We start from the raw sequence: 14,837 nt of genomic DNA on the forward strand, positions 1-14,837 counted from the left end.
ATTTTCTAGAGAATTTCTCTTCAGATTAAACTCAAATTTTGTTTCAATGTCAAAGCTATTACGACTTTAGCATAACACTAGAAAATAGTGCCGATGATGAAGTGTCGGATAAGTTAGAAGGTAATTATACCTACTTACGCACAATACTCGGAATAACAAGGATTATTAGTTTTCGCTTTAGAAACAAATATTGAAATCTTGTCGACTCGTTGTAGGTAATTACGCTGTGGCGGTGTCTCTATTGCGCGTTAATTAACGGTGTAGAATTTTGCTACATCTGAAAATATTCATAAATTTTTCTTAACTCTGTATTAAAAAAAAAAAAAAAAAAAAAAAAAAAAAAAAAAAAAAAAAAAAATCAAGCGGCGGGAAGTTAATTATCGGATCTAATTTGAAATTAAGCAAGACTTAAGGCTGGAAAAGTTATTCGAGGGGGTGAGAAAAGTGAGTCCTGACATCGATACACACAGAAGTACGCTGCACCAATACGAGCCCCAATTCATATATAACGAACAAATACATATAAATGTAAAAAAGGAAAAATGAAACATTCTACAATTGAATCGCGAGTGATTCTGAAAAGGATAGCAACGATGTCACGTGAACAGTGCCGTCGTTGTTTTTCGCAAATCACACGCGAAGGAAATAATTATTTGTTAAAATAAACAGGGAATGTTAACAACGTGTTATGCTGTGCTAATATACCGTGACAGTCTCAGGAAATTAAAAAACCAAATACGCGTGTGCCAAATTATGTGATTCTAGTTGTAGATTCCAATAATTCACTCCGAGTTTTTCGTCTCCTTGTAAGATTGACCAATTCAATTGCGATCAAATAGCAGCTACTAAAATTCGCAAGCGTTTCGATGTTATGTTACGTTGAGAATTTAAGACAGCCAAAATATAACGGGTCAACATAACCTCAAATAGCTTGCTTGCATTTACAGTTCGCGCCGGATCTGAACCATACAGAGTTGGCAAACCTGTCCAAACAGACGAAAAACTTACTTCACGCTCATTTGGGTGTTCGGTTTCCTGAGACGATCAAAGTAAATAATCAATTTATTATTCATTCCTCGGCCAAAACCGTTCGAAAAATAAAACAGCATGAATTTTCTTTTGTATTATTTCATTAGAACAAAATTTCGTGCCGTTAGTTGCGGCGTAAATGGGCAGAGAGTTAACGTTTATTGCGGTATTTTTAAAAGTTAGAATGAGTTAGACAGAATATGCGTGGAGCTGGTAGTGCGGCGCTGGCAACCTTGTCAATTCAAGCAAACGAATCTCTCTCCAAAACCAATGAGAACGTAACGTTTTGCCTCAAATCGTGCAAAACCGGATAAAGTGTTCAGCTCCGGTTTTGATACGCATGAAAAAAAAAAAAATAATGTTCGTCGGTAAACCTGAATTGACGAGACTGCCAGCGCTGGCGTCAGGAGCTGTGGTTCGACATCAGAAACTCACCTATCCTCTTAACGTGGACGTCTCTATTGAAGGAAACGCTGCGCTCGGCGGGTTTGCCGGCAGAACCGGAAGCCGCGGGTAAAATGGGCGGCAGAGAATTGGCCTGAGCGGAAGTCGATCCTGCTTCCTCGGCCGATTCGATCCGCGATCTCAGAGATTCCGAGCGCTGGACCGCGGGCATCTTTCTGCCTCTCGATTCCCGGTCATAACAAGATTACTTTGCCAATTCTCAGAGCTCGCACAACTCGCAAAGACACTCTTACTACCGCGATATTCACCTTTCACCTTTCGTAAGATCACCAACTGCTACCTGCGCACCAACCTGTAACCCAAGCAAAGCTCCACCTTTAATGGCAGCGTTCAATTCACACCGATCACACGTAACATACATCCGTATTTTTTACGCGACAGTGTTGGAAAACGAAACACCAAAACGCGCATGCTCCGAAATTCATTGGCAATTAGGTGTGCAAATGAAAAATTACATTGGTATCGTCAGATAGAATGTCGAAAAATAATTGATACGTATTTGATTTTTTTTTTTTTCAATGCAATGTTTATTAACAAAGATATAGCAAGTCAAATTCCACGTGACGTCATAATGTTACACATTTTTCACATTGTAGTACATCTATATTCAAGCACATGGTGACATCCCGCGTCAATTTCAAAATGCTATAACTTTGTTAGGGAACGTTGAATTAAGAAAAGAAAAAATGCCTGTCAATTATTTTTTGACATTTTATCTGACGATATTATTGGAATTTTTCATTTCATCAACGAGTCTGCATTTGACTCAACATAACCTCGAATTGCTTGTGCGCATTGAGAGTTTGCGCCAGATCTGAACAATACAGAGTTGGCTAACCTGTTTGAGCACACGAAAAACTTGGCGCATGCTTACTTGGATGTTCCGTTCATGGAACTGTCACGGTATTTTGCTCTATTTTTTTGACGCCAATTTATTCGGAAGCAAAAATTCAAGACATGGGCATGTTTAACGAAATAAAAAATTAATATTCTTAAAGTTATATTAGACATTTTATGTCTCCCTGAATTGCGACATTTAAAACGACTTTCCGTCACTCTCGAACGATAAATATTCCTTCAGACGTATGTCTATAAATATTTCACACGGCAATCACTGCGTTGATTGCGTAAATGTCAAAGTGTTTCAAAGTTCAAAATTGAGCAATTTTACTTTTATTATAGCCACAAATTTATTCATATCTCGACCAAATGTCTTGGTCCTTGCACAGCTTTATAATGTGAAACAAAAAACATCACGGTTTGTGTATTAAGAATTAACTTATAAATTTTATTCAAATTCGTTAGAAATCGTACCAACAATTACAAGTATAAGCTCAAGGAAAAATTTCGGCAGCCAAAGACTTTCGAAATTCCTTGTATTCAACAACTGCATTTAACATTCATCAAGATTTTTGACTCTTCGAAAGTCTTTGTGAATTGAATTTGTTCTACTATTTCGAGCACCTTCGATTTTGATCACGAGTAAATATATTTCAATTTAAAAAATCGTAAACGCGTAACTTCGTCATGATTGATCATCATTTAACCTTGATGCAATGACTATGCGAATGAACTGTTACACAATATATTGCGTATAGAGATAAAATGTAAAATGAACATGTACTGTCGTACGTTATACTTGCATGCGTACAGATATTTAATACGTTAGCATTCACAGTGCGACACAAGGTAACACACATGCTGTAAAATTAAGAGAATCTCGTTTTTAGCATCGATTATTATACAGAACCATCATGGATCTTCCAAAGTACAAAAAAAATATAAGAGCTTATCAGACATGTCGTGAGATTCGGTAAGTAGACATGGCATTAGCAAGAAAGCATTCAAATATGCAGAAGGTAAAGCGGTATATAAGAAGAAAAAAAATTTCATCAGTTTTTAACAGATACTGGCTTTTATAATGACACTCTTATCCGCGCGAAGGCTGATAATCAACTCGTAAACATTGTACACAATTTTGTCCAAAGAACCCGACTTTCCAGTTTTTTTCCATATCACACACCGAATCGTTCAATAAAATTCTCATTTGATTATTAACAGCCATCGTCTGGTCCTTGATTATTCTGATCAATATATATTAACAGTCACGAAAACCTCGAGATGTACACTTTGTTTGTGTGCCTTTTTGGGTCGTGCATACATGGTATCTGCGAAAAGATTAACCCAGCTAAGCACCAGAGCGAGCTGAGTTGGTGAAATGCAGGCATAAATTTCAAGCAGTTCTCTTTTTTGATCTTCTTGCCTTTGGATATTTTATTTTTGCTCCGATCTCTGTATTAATTTAGGAGATCCTGACACGGCGTGTGGTTTAGCAGGTTCGTTGACTATACATCGGAACCCTTTTATTAATTCTGAACTATTTTCAGGCTGCTTCCTACGAAGTCGCTAAAGCAGATATTCTGTTTTTTTTTTTAAACTATATTAAATATTGTCGTTTTCTTTTTTTTCTTTTTTTTTTTTGGCCATAATCCATATCACTCGGTCGTTGAAATGTTTGATGATGCTAACACGATAAGAAATGTAAGTTTCAGTGAATTCGTCGAAAATAGTCTTTTCCGAATAAAACAAGCCATCCTAAAATGAAATCGACCGAATCTAGTCGATCTAGAACCGTTTTGAAGTGATTCGAAAATTAAGCATCGATATCCAAGCTTTCATTTATAGTTCCAATATTCTTATTCTCCATATTTTCAAAGACATCATTCTAGCTTACGAATTATAATAATTTGATAAACATTTAGTGTATGACTACGTCGTAGTGAAGATCAATAATAAAAAAAGTATCTCTTTTTGGCGATCCAATCTCCTTAGCCTGCCAGCTTATTCACGTAGCTTCCGTTGCTGCAGTAGACATTCATTACATCTCTAAATGTGTGTAGTTTAACGAACATTATAGATAGAACAAGTTTACTAAACACGCTATCCTCGTCTGCTTGCGCAGCAGTGCCTGTTTAGGCAATTAACATTCACGTTATGTTAAATCTAAATGCCACCACCCGGGGCGCCACTCTAGTTTTTGGATCCTGAAGACTGGTTCGCGAGTTAGCACGTGACGTGGCACTTTTTTATATCTTCAGATTAGGATATATCGACACGATACGGCTCTTTGTCTATTCGACTGTCTAATTCAGGCGCCGCATGTCAGAACCTCCCGCAGGGTAGGAAGAAAAAAACCGGTAAATTACAAGCGTAACAAGCGTAACAAGGTGGCAAACTATAGAGGAGAGAGGAACGCGACCAATCGCATGGATGGAAATAAATTCCAACGAATGTAAGCTAGAAAAATAAATAATTAATAGGTCAATTGTGTATGTATAACATACAGACGCAAACTTCAGAATTTATTACTGGTCGGTTGGAACGAAAACTTCAAAGTAATGAATATTTTTTTGGTCAAAAAAATCAATCCAACATTACAGAAAAAAAAACTATCATAAAATTCTTCCGCAGGAAGTGCATTAAACCACAGTTTTAAGATCATGTAAGACTTTCTAAATTCTGCAAGCATAAACGAAGTGAAATCTCCAGTTACATATATGCCGGTTCCTTACATATTTCCATTTCTGAACATGATCGAGAAAAAATGTAGATTTAGATACGAAATGGAAATGAGTTTTACTGTTACAATCGGAAAGCCTAGTTGCCTACTAATATCATATTATTCTTTTTTACTCTGGGCATTGTACTACAATTCTCTGTAACAACTGAGATAATTTTGTGTTCTTGAACCAATAAATTGCCGTTAAAGTCACATGTATCTGAAAAATATAGTAAACTCAGCAGACAGATTCAATGTTGTAATAACCAACAAATATTCCGCTTGCAATTACTTTAATTACCTACTTGCAATTGAAATATTGAACAATATCCTTTCAAAATTAAAACAAGTCAAGAGTTATTTTTTCGATTCAAATTTTGAATTTCGACGCCTCCATCGTATCATCTCGACTCGCTTCGCGTACCGCCTAACCTCAAAATCGACGAGGACGATCTCCCAAGGCCATCACAGTGATACTCTTGTAGCTGCAGCAGCCGAAGGTCTCTACTTGACGATGCGATGCCCGTTATGCGATGCAGGATGCGCGAGTCCGAAGAGCCGGGATGAGTGACTGTAATTCAACCTCTTTATTAGCCGGCACAAGTCTGCAGGAATAAATAGAGAGGCTGCCTCACATGCGGGGAAATGAGACAATTTGCATGAACGTGCGATTCTCCGCTGTTGAATTAAGACGTTCTATACGTCTTGCACTCTCCTTATTCGGCCCAGAAACCCGGTGAGCGCTGCAATGGCGTCGAAATAAGACGATTCGTTTCACCAAATTCATTTCCTTTAAGTCTCCGTAATTTTAAAGATTAAACATCGAGATTTTGAGAAATTTTCGTATCACTTAATTGAGCTGTATAATTTTAACTTCTTGCCAGTCAAATATTTATCCGGTAGCGCCATGAAGAAATGTTTTTTGGCTTGCCTAAGTCATTTCTTCAGGTTTTTATTAGTACTGTACGATTAATCGATAGCTTTTATGAAGCGGTTTTCGATCAATCGATTAATCGTTTTTTCAATTAATCGATGGTTTTCATTAATTGTTTATCGAATAATCGATTATTCGAAGTTGCCTCATGATAATTCTGTTGGTCAATCGGTATATGAATCAAAACCGTTGATTAATCTATCATCATGAAAACGACTAATCGAATGGGCCGGTTAATCGATTAATTGGACAAACGATTCATTGAAAAACTTAATCTACTAATCAATCGATTAATCGAAAGAATGATTGATCGATTAATCGCATAGCACTAGTTTTTATACATCTAATGATGGATGGAATTAAGAGACAGACTGCTAAATGGTCAGATTTGTATGAGTTTAGAACAAACACTTAAAAAATTAAGAAAATGTAAATTAGGTCGCATATCTCTATGACATTTCAACTCAATTCTTCAGACATCAGAAAGAAATATTAGTGACAAGATTCAAGCTTTCTAAAACTTGTTTTATCAGTTATTGACCAGTGATATATAGAAATCGTTTCAAAATTTTTTAGCAGCTATAACTAACTTGATCTAAAACTTCAGTTTCATATTAATTGTTAAGTATCAAAACTTTTCAGACTAAATAATTAAACTGTCTGTCGCACGAATAACTACAATTTTGATGAACATGTTAGTTTTAGAGTTTTTAAAAAATCGATACACTTCTTGTTGATTTTGAATTTTTGATAATAAATTGTGTGTATCAAAATTTCCGTTGTTTATATACAGTAGAAGCTTTCTTTCGGAAAATATATACAGTGATCAACAGGACGATCAATTTAAAATAAACGGAATTGATTGTGAGTTTAAAAAAAAAAAAATCAAGATAAGCACCGTCATTATCATAAACGGTTTTCGTTAGTCTGAAGAATTGACCTTTTTAATGAACAATTTATTACATCGTCACAGAATCCTTATTCTTAAGATTTGCTGGATTCAAACTCACATCGGTGCTTGACTCGACTAATGGCGGACAGCAATTAAAAAAAGTGGCATGCTGGATTAAATGAAAACTAAAGATCTCCCGAATGCGTTTGATCAGACCCCGAGATAGGATCAAACTGACATTTCTTTTATTTTTCGATTGGAATTAGCATAATCAGAGTTTTACGCGTATAATATCGATGCAAAACCAGTTTTGCAAATTTTCTGATTCTTAATTGAGGAACGGCAATGAGTTGCACGGATCCTGAATTAAACATAAATACGAAAATTCGGATTATTTACAATCGTCGGCGGAATAAAATTTCAGAAATCTCTGGCCTCGAAAAATCCAGATGCTCGTATAATGTCTGTGCCAAAAACTTATCGTAAGAAACCTCCAACAACAGAATCAAAGTTGCGGAACACCTCGTACCTCGTCCAAAATTTCTAAACCAAGACTTCTGCCAGTCGAAAAAAAAAACCCAAGAAATAGGAAAAGGTCTGATTATGAGATGCGACAAAACAAGAGAAGCACGTATATATAACACACACATCCTGTATACAGGACCTTCACCACCGTATGACGAGTAATTTCGATGTATAAAATTCAGTCGTGGAATTTTTTGCGCAACTCGTATTCCAACTGACGTGTATATGCATAAGTGCAAAAATTAACAAACCTGCTTTTTGCCTGTTGGTTAGTCGCCAAAAGCATAATCGAGGTGAGCAAGTGAATTTGGTTAAATGCCACGGGCTCAGATGGCCCGAGCAGAGTGTAGTTGATAGTCGAGACTGAATATTTGGTTTATTTGGATGGTTTATAATCATCTCCAGGTGTCTCCATTCTGAGAAGTTGGCGCAAGGTCACTCATCCGAGATCTCCGACTCGTCGAGCGATTAATCGTCCTCAAAATGTAACATTCTCTTTTATATCCCTCTCCGTTCCCTTTTTTTTTATTTTTATTACATCTTTTACTCACTAAACACGAAATACCAGAGTCACGAGCAGCGCAGTTGCTTCAACGAAGTATCGGAGTCTGGAAAGACTTTCGAAATAGGTAGATATACAAGGTGCGTTATATTTATGTCGCGTTTTAACGTCATCGAGTTAAAGAGAGACCGAGGCGGATAAGCGGATTTAGAAAAAGAACGTTTTGATGTCTTTTTCAATCAAACTATAAAATTACAACCTGCCTCGTCCGCCTTCGACTCATCTAACGTGTCATTACCACGAATATATATCTACATACGCGTTATATCTATACATACAACGATGCTCGCTACACTGAAGTAAAACCGGATGCAGACGTAACTGAAGATTGCTCTGCGTTAAGTATTCAACTCGGTCCTATTATACAGGTGGCTATAAACTTCTAAGGTATACTTGGAAGCTTGGTGACAAATGATACGACGATCAAATATTATATCTTGTCTCTTCATCTCAACGTGTTTATGATGAGGTGAAGTAACGATTAATAACTTCGTCTGACTTTCCGGATCAGGGTAACGACGATTTTGTATTTTAACTTAGCAAATAACATACTTGAGGTTATCTACCAACACACGTCACTGCAGATACGAGAGGATAGAATTTTACTAGCAATTTTGTCATTATTCTTATCGATTTCGTTTCAACGTGAGTTATTGATTCTTTTAACAGTGATTAATTCTTTTGAATATCCGTTTCTATTGTTCATTTTGAATACAACTTTCAAATTGTTTTTTTTTTTTTTTTTGACATGCCTTGGATATGATAGACCGCTACATCTATAAAATAGACAGATAATTATACTTTTTTTTTTCAAACTGGAGTGGATATCTGCGAGACCAGGTCTCCTTTCTGTACCAATCGGTTGTTACATAGTTTTTATGATTTATGACTACCGTGTCCGGACAACTAATTTGACCGTTTACCTCAAGTTCGTGTGTGAAAGTTACTTTTGGAAGGAAATCGTTCGAAGTGTCGTAGCGATTCTTAAAACACAAGTTTGAATATCGTATAAATAACATTTCTTTGATTGCTCCATGTTTTTCATGAAATAAATTTAGTTGGTCAAAATTTCATTCGTAAGATTTCTTTGAATTTTTAGAACATCTAAGGTAAAATAAGAATTACCTTTCTACCGGTAGAATAAAAAACCGAAGAATCGAAGTGATGAAATGGTTAAAAAGACTTTTCGATTTTTTAAAACACCAGTACCAGCTAAAGTTTTGACTATAAGATTTTGAATTTTTCAAAAATCTATCTTTCTTACCGAATAATTCATGAATGCCTAACAGGCATGTAATCAAGGGATATATTCCACCTCGCCGCTTCGGCTGATTATAAAACTCATTCCATCTGTTGGGGGGAAAAAAAAGAAACAGGGATTTGCCCTTATAAGAACTTTACAGCCGGTCTTATCGTTCGTGATTTGCATAACTTTGACACCGTTCTTCGAATTCAAATTTGAATACCAGTCCTTCTTTCCCTTCGTTCATCGCTATCGTTGAAACGGTGTTGAAATTTATCCCGCCTGAGAGATTAGAAAAAGAAATAACGCGGACGAGGCTTAGCACCGAGCAGACTAACACCAGTGAACGCAGACAGTATCGCCGTGTTTGCGTAACACGCCAATTGTCGATTTGCCAGGTAAAAACAAGATAAATCCCTGCCGAACAGCTTCCTGCACTCCGAGACTGACAATCAACAGCTCGCAGCTCGCGGATGACGCAGGCCCCCGACTTCGCGGGTCACAAGCAATTATTTTTTAGTCAGTAAATTATACACGAAGTGGTAGCCAGACTGTGCCGAGAGGAAACGGTGAAACTTGGCAGATTAAGCATTCGACTGCGCAAGGCGCGAATATTGCTGGATTTTCACGCAAGCCAGGCGTCTCAAATTTTAGCCTCTTCAAAGGCGGTTTGTCGAGGTTAAGTAAGTGATGGAAGTATTTTTGGATTAACCAGATCTCAAATAGTTGTAACAAAAAAACTGCTTCAGATAAAACTTTTATTGCAAACTCTACGAGTCATCGTGAAAATACTATTTCAATTCGCCACTTGACGCGGCAGATTTTTACATCTCATGTCCCGATTCGAGTCCGTTGGCCCCCCTGCATTGCGGACGAAAATATTGCCACGGTACGACTTCACCGACCAATAGAGTTTTATTATTTTGCGCATGCGCATTCGGTCGCTCAGGCTTACAAGTTTTACCGTTTCTTCTTGGCATGTTTTTTTTTTTTTTTTTTTTTTTTTTTTTTCTCTTGTACAAGCCTCGTCATGCAATCGTTTGTATCAGTAAAGATGCGATGTCTAACTAAGTAAAAATAATAATCAATACAGAGTGACAAAGTTGCTCAATCAGTTTTACGGTATTGTTGCTGAATTTTTTTATTCCATATAATTTTATTTGCAAAAATTTAGAACCTTGTTTCACTCGATCTTGTGCCTTTTAAAGTTCATCTTTGTCTGAGCCTGTGTCGTGCGGCTCATAATCGTTCCTCGCATCGACCTAGCTACTCGTTACTGCCAACCTGACTTAAGCCTGAGGCTGTTTAGCGCGGTTATTATAGGCGTAAATGTATGTCTGAAACCGTTGAACCTGTACGGTTAACTTCTTAAATAGGATGCAGCTACAGAGTTGCACAAGGAGTTGGAGTAAAAAAAAAAAAAAAGAGAGAAGAGAAACGAAACTAAAACAAATATATACAAATGAGATGGATTTTTGACTACGGTGGATCGACTCGACGTGCTGCTTGATTTAAAACTATTTCAGCACTGTTGAAACTCTCCTTTCGAAATTTAATCCATTAGGAAATTTAAATAATTGATAACTTTTCATTTAACCTGCAATAAAAAATCAACTCAACTAAAACTGAGTAAAAACTTTAACGATGAAAAATGAAAATTGTGTAACAAACCTAGAGAATTATCCTTGTCAAAATTTGAATTCATTTCGCATCCCGACATAATCGTGTAGCTAATTCGCCAACATTTTGGATTTTCTCAAAAATTTATCTGGCGAAACGGTTGACACAATCCGGCGCTCGATCTTTGAATATAAAAATATATTCAACCGTTTTAAGCAGGCAATAAAAAGTGCGGATCCTGAAAGGCGAGAGCAGTGAGACGCTTGATTCGGGTCTAATTAGCCTGCAGAAATTCAGGCGTGTCAACGGACGTGATAATTGTCGTATTCTTCTTTGAACCACCCACCGAAACAATTCCCAGTGAAGGATAAACACACACGTTTCATACACAAACGACATGCGTCCTTTTGGTAATTAGGCGACCTGTCCTTGATGCCTATCTTTTTTCAAGAACAAGGCTAAAAGTAACGAAGTATAAATGTCCAAGCTGTCGGGGCCTAATGTCCCGGTGATGTATGGCCCACTCAGACTGCGATCCCGGAGGACTCCGTTGGTCTCAGAAAATAGAAGAACCTGTCCGTCTAACGCCTCCCGGGCCATCCTCGAGATGAAGATAGCCAGCGAGCATCTTGCGACTCGCCAATTCTTACGAGGTCCAGGAAATTAATTCACGACGAACGTGATCGAAATTGTCTTCGGTTCTTTGGATTGTGTTTTTTTTTTTTTTTTATTCGCGGTGAACAGGAAAAGCGTGAATTTTATCTTATGAAGGTTGCGGTTGGATAATAATCGATGCTTCCTAATTTGATTACGGTATAGTCATTGAATACGCACATTGAATATTCATCAAATAATTATTGTTATTATTATCACGCAAAGCAAGTATGGTAAATACGTTTTTTCGTTACCTTCGTTCCGTACGTAAACTAATCGCTTCTACGTCTCTACAAACAGAAAGCGTCCTAGTAATAAAATGTGCTCTTCTTTGTACCCCGCTATAAAATAAAAAAAATAAAAATAAAAAAAAACTTACTAACCGTATTCTTGGTACATAAAATATCGTGTACGCCATAGAGGCAGTCTTTTTTGCCTCCCGTATTTGCACTATTCGTCTTCTTATACCTACTCGTACTGCAAACTTATACGCTCGGTGTATAAAGATCTACTTTACCTTCCTGATGCACTATCTATTATATTTATAATCGACGAAGATATTTTTGAATACACAAAAATAAAAAATACTGAAGTTATAAACGAAAGCTTGGATATCGATATTTCGTTTCAAATTACTTAAAAACAGTTAAAAATCCATTAGATTTCTTGGATTTCATCCACTGCTGTGGCTTATTTTATTCAGAAGACTATTTTCGAAAAATTCTCTGAAATGATTTTGCTAATGATCTTAACACCGTTAAATTTTCAAATCAACAACATTGCTTTGATATTGTTTATGATCAACAAATATTAATGTCACATTAACTATTGAAAGAATTTGAAATCTTTATCAGTGAATTGTTCAAAAATTAAATAGTCTGTCGGAAAAAATGAGCCATTATATGGTGAAATCAAACAATTCTACTAAAATCTTAACCATTTTGAGAGATTTCGAATTTAGTATCTATACATTTAAGTTTTTCATTGTAATTAAGCAATTTCCTATTTTCGATCCTCCACGGAGATTTTTATAGCTCACAAAGACAATAATCTGATCTCGAAAGAAATTTAATAAAAATGATCGATTTCAATCAACCTCTTCAGAATTCAAAGAAAATCTGTGATGTGACAAATCGTTTATGATCCGCTTTTTTCACAGTCTTCCAACATGTCACATGTCTTTCAGCATAATAACAAGCATGTTTTCAATCGCTTTGACACCAAACAAGAAATTCATTTGCCACTGATCGATCTTACTAGCAGGTTCTTCGTCGAATTAAATTCACGTACAGCCCGACAGAATGATCTGTAGACAATCACGTCGGTAGATTGAAATAAAAATTGTTATATTTTTCCTATGTATTACGTTTATTATCTAGAACTGCCTCTAGGATGAGCAAGTTGACTTTATCATTTCTGAAAACTTGGATAATTATTTGTTCGCAATGGCATTAGTGAAGTGTGTTGTGGTATTATTCCAGAACTTCTAGCGATGATCGTAGATATACCGTAGCTGGGAGAAACCAGTTTTCTGTGATTGAGCGATGCTAATTGAGCTCAAAACATGCAAACGCGTATACATCTAAAACGCGGATGATTTCATAGGTAACCAACCGAGCTAAGCAAGTAAATGAGTATAGCCGGTAGCCACATATTCAACGATATTCAAGACAACCGATTTCGCGAATGGCACTAAAACTGTTTACTCAAAATTTGTTCGCGGAACGATTACATCATCGGTTAATTGTGAAATTCAAATATTTTTATACATATAGAAGTACAAAATTTTATATCCTCTATCATTCATGCGACGTTCTTTGAGAATTGGGAAGTAACGGTGAAGGGACTTCCCAACTCTCAAACAACACCATGATTTCTGATACATCATTGCTACCAAATTTCAGACAAAGTTTGACGTTGATGAAATAAACTGGGAAGATTTCTCGCGGCAAACTTAATCGGCTTAACCAGTTCGTTGAACAGGGAAGATATTTTCTGCGCGATTATTGAAATAGCAATTAACGTAGTCAGTCATCAAAGTGCGTTCTATAATCGTCTTAATTATTAATTATCATTCTCAGGTATAACATCGTAAATGAGAATAAAAAAAAAAAACAAAAAAAACCAGCAGTGCATTTTTAACGGCTGGCTTAAAAGTTTACCTTGTTTTTAGGTATTCCAATATAAACCGGTAACCGCGACACTGGCTGATAAACTGGTCACTAACTATATCAAATAAACTCCGGAGTGAAAACTATAATCGTCGTGATGTCTAGTCACTATTAACTGAGATCGAAACTGTCACAACAGGTGGTGAGAAGTTGTCACAAATAATATTGACGTTCACGAAAAACAACATCTTCGAATAATTGAACCAGCGTCACCGAACCGAATCGATCTTCCGATTCCACCTGCACCAGGACCTTTTAACCCCTGCATTGGTACCGATTCACCGTGACAGATGACATCGTTTTATCCGCCGTTCAAGTGATCAGGTTAAAAACGGTCTAAAATCGAAAACAGTTACACTGAAGAGTCAACTTCACAACGTCGATACTCCAGCACTGTGACAATTAAAGCACTTGTAGGTTTAAAGGAACTTGATTTCGTTTCGCAATTATCGATACATTCATTCGTTTGTTCACTGTTTGTGCGGGGACCACCACTCTCTTGTACTGACACTCCGGGTACCAACGTTATTCGCAATCGAAGCCGAACCAACCGCCTTCTCACGTTTCCTCGCCGAGAGCCGAAGAACTAATAAAACCTCGAACGCGGTCTGGAACCGCTGCTGCGTAGGCCGCGCGCGTTCTTCCACCACTTCGATTCTGTCCTATCCTCCTACCCGGTGCTGCAGACAAACTATCCGAGAGACACGGACCTCTCGGCAGGTAGGAGAAGGAGAGAGGCTACAGAGGCAATGCGAGGCGAGGCTAACCGAGGCAGAACTCCGCAGTCTTTAGCGTGGCTTCGTCCTCACTCGGTCAAGGTCCTATACCGAAAAGGCTCGCCCATCGGCTCCATCTGCGAGGGTCCATGGACAGCGCTATACTTGGCGACGGGACCAAGATCATCCGATTTCGCGATCTTTCACTCCGTGTGTACCTGCACACGTGGTACCAGCAGAAGACCACCTCCTACGCTCCGGAACTACTTATACAAGTCATCTTTTTGCACGCGTCACTAGTGTTTCGAAAAATCGCACTTACGCGCTCTGCAAGCGCCAAATCCATTTTAGGATGTCCGAATTGACTCTCACGACGACAACAACAAGCAACGTTTCGACCTTTGCTCTGCATGTAAAGCTGACTATTCTATGTATACTCCCGGAATCAGCAATTCCTCGTGCATTTA

General features: G+C 37.4%; 1 protein-coding gene across 2 annotated transcripts in view; it reads right to left on the reverse strand.

Moving 5' to 3' along the window:
* LOC124407439 overlaps positions 1 to 14,303 on the reverse strand; it is a 109,677-nt gene extending 95,374 nt beyond the window's left edge. For both annotated transcript variants that reach the window (XM_046883559.1, XM_046883558.1), the window contains exons 1-2: positions 13,646 to 14,303; positions 1,465 to 1,786 (exon numbers count right to left, since the gene is read on the reverse strand). In XM_046883559.1, coding sequence (XP_046739515.1) covers positions 1,465 to 1,645 — 181 coding nt within the window. In that variant the 5' untranslated portion in view covers positions 1,646 to 1,786; positions 13,646 to 14,303. The remainder of the gene's footprint in view (positions 1 to 1,464; positions 1,787 to 13,645) is intronic.
* Between the last annotated feature and the right edge of the window lie 534 nt (positions 14,304 to 14,837).

Source organism: Diprion similis, chromosome 6, assembly GCF_021155765.1.
Source record: "Diprion similis isolate iyDipSimi1 chromosome 6, iyDipSimi1.1, whole genome shotgun sequence".
NCBI lineage: Eukaryota > Metazoa > Arthropoda > Insecta > Hymenoptera > Diprionidae > Diprion > Diprion similis.